The sequence below is a fragment of the Cyprinodon variegatus genome, unplaced genomic scaffold (genome assembly GCF_000732505.1).
Source record: "Cyprinodon variegatus isolate N-32 unplaced genomic scaffold, C_variegatus-1.0 Scaffold143, whole genome shotgun sequence".
NCBI classification, from domain to species: domain Eukaryota; kingdom Metazoa; phylum Chordata; class Actinopteri; order Cyprinodontiformes; family Cyprinodontidae; genus Cyprinodon; species Cyprinodon variegatus.
The window spans coordinates 156,138-158,224 of NW_015150596.1; the positions used below are offsets into that span (position 1 = coordinate 156,138).

Here is a 2,087-nt window from a genome sequence, read left to right on the forward strand (position 1 = left end):
CTCTTAAGAGCATGTTCCACTTCCTTTTTCAACTTTATTTTTTTTGACACAAATGTAGACAAAAAATTTTGAACTCCTGCAAATTTTGCTTTGCCTGTTTTGCAGCCATTAAAGTGATCTAATTTCACCAATTCACCAAAGAATGCACCATTCATCAGTCTATTGGAAAGCTGCATCTCACCATTTACATTCAATTCAATTAAACTTTATTAATCCTAAAGGGAAACAAAGGAATAACATGGAAATCCTCTGCTCCAGCTGCATAATCCACATTTGGTGTGAATTTATCTTTAGTATTTTAAAACCCCTGACATGTTAACCCATTATTATGAATTATAACAAACATTTTTATTTAACAAGAAAAATTGAAACCATGTTACCTTTTCCTTCTACATTAATATTATTCAGTATTTTATTTTGGTCTCTCACATAAAATCCAAGTTTATTGGCTGTACTGTTTGTGCTATACAAAATTTAAGACATTTAGATTGATTTTTATCAAGCAAAAGCTCTTTTTGCCTCCCAAGCTGCTTTCAATACGTTAGCGAATAACATGTGTGAACCTTTATTTCATCCATTGATATAAAAAGCCTTGACTTACATTTCCTCTTCAAGCTTTTGTCCATTTACGGCCCTGTCTCCTTTTGCCTCTACAGGGGAAACAGAAATACAAGAAAGAAATACTTAAAGCAGAGAGCTATCCGATCAAAAGCGTTGAATTTTATCAGAAAACTAAAGAGGCCAGAGAGCAAGAGTGAATGAAAGATTAGCGAGATGTGAAAGAAATTCAATGTAAAAACTAGAGGGCAAGGAAAGGTGCTGAATAAATGCAAAACCTTAAAGATTGAGAAGGAGGCCTTGATGGTTAGGCTGATAACCAAATGGAAAGAGACAAAAGGAGGGGGAGAGAGGAAGGACATGAAGCCGGCCAATGAGATAAAAGATATGAATGCAACATTGAAGTGACAGATTTGAGGGATGAATCCAGAGCGAGGTAGAGGCTCAGATGGTGAGGAAAAGGAAAGGAGACAGGACACACAAACAGAAAGAGGGACATGAGGGGATGAGGTGGTGCCGAGCTGACAATTACATCATTGCTCAGAGTAATGTCTTTAGAGTCTTGCAGGGAGAAATCGGAACATTGCAGAGACAAGAAAGCGAGTAACACTTCCCCATCCGCAGATGAAAAGATAATCACAGGTACTTGTTTTGTCACGCCTGTTCTTCCACTTCCGCCCCAAGAAGCAGCCCAACGAATTCAACACCAGCACGACTCCAAACACCACTGTGAAGGCCACAGTCAAATGGGTTGTCAGGGCTCTTGGAGCTGGTTGTAAACAAAAACAAAATGATCAGATAGAACAGAATCTGGAAAGTTAAACTGAAAGATTTAGGATTAAAAAAATAAAAAAATAACTGATCTCTTAGTGGCCTTTTAATAATTAAAAACTAGCAGATGATAATAAGTATATTTATAGTATATATATATCTATCTATATATATATATATATAGATAGATAGATATATATATCTATATATGTAGTATATATAAGCAAAAACTTTCTAAATCATGAGATATTTATATAAATGTATAATGCAAAACATAAAAACTGAAGTAAATAATCAGCATTTAATTTCGAATTTAAACATGATGAAAAATAATAGCTTTTTTGAGAGAATAAATATAAAAATGACTTTAAAAGCATGGCTTTCTGTCAATGCTGTACAGGTAGAGCATAGAATAAAGAGAAACCATTGGCAACAGTCTGTTTAATTATTGCCAACTTTTAATGTTGTTGTTTTGTTTTATACTTAAATGTGCTGTGTTTTTTTGTTGGTAATTATTTCTGTATATTTGGATACATATAGTGCACAGCAATTCATCTATTTCTACAAATCTGTAATTTTATATCTATTTATTTACTTTTGTGTAATTGGCATCATATTTTTGGTTGTTTGAAATCAAACCTGTCTTGTTTCATTATTCAGCAACCAGGATTGCGCAAGTATGTTTTTATTTTGGTCTCTCACATAAAATCCAAGTTTATTGGCTGTACTGTTTGTGCTATACAAAATTTAAGACATTT

General features: G+C 33.5%; 1 protein-coding gene across 1 annotated transcript in view; it reads right to left on the reverse strand.

Moving 5' to 3' along the window:
- The window catches only part of nphs1 (nephrosis 1, congenital, Finnish type (nephrin)), a 66,527-nt gene that overhangs the window by 7,511 nt on the left and 56,929 nt on the right, over positions 1 to 2,087 (reverse strand). Inside the window, exons 22-23 of the mRNA XM_015376849.1 lie at positions 1,205 to 1,327; positions 602 to 650 (exon numbers count right to left, since the gene is read on the reverse strand). Of these exons, the coding sequence (XP_015232335.1) occupies positions 602 to 650; positions 1,205 to 1,327 (172 nt within the window). The remainder of the gene's footprint in view (positions 1 to 601; positions 651 to 1,204; positions 1,328 to 2,087) is intronic.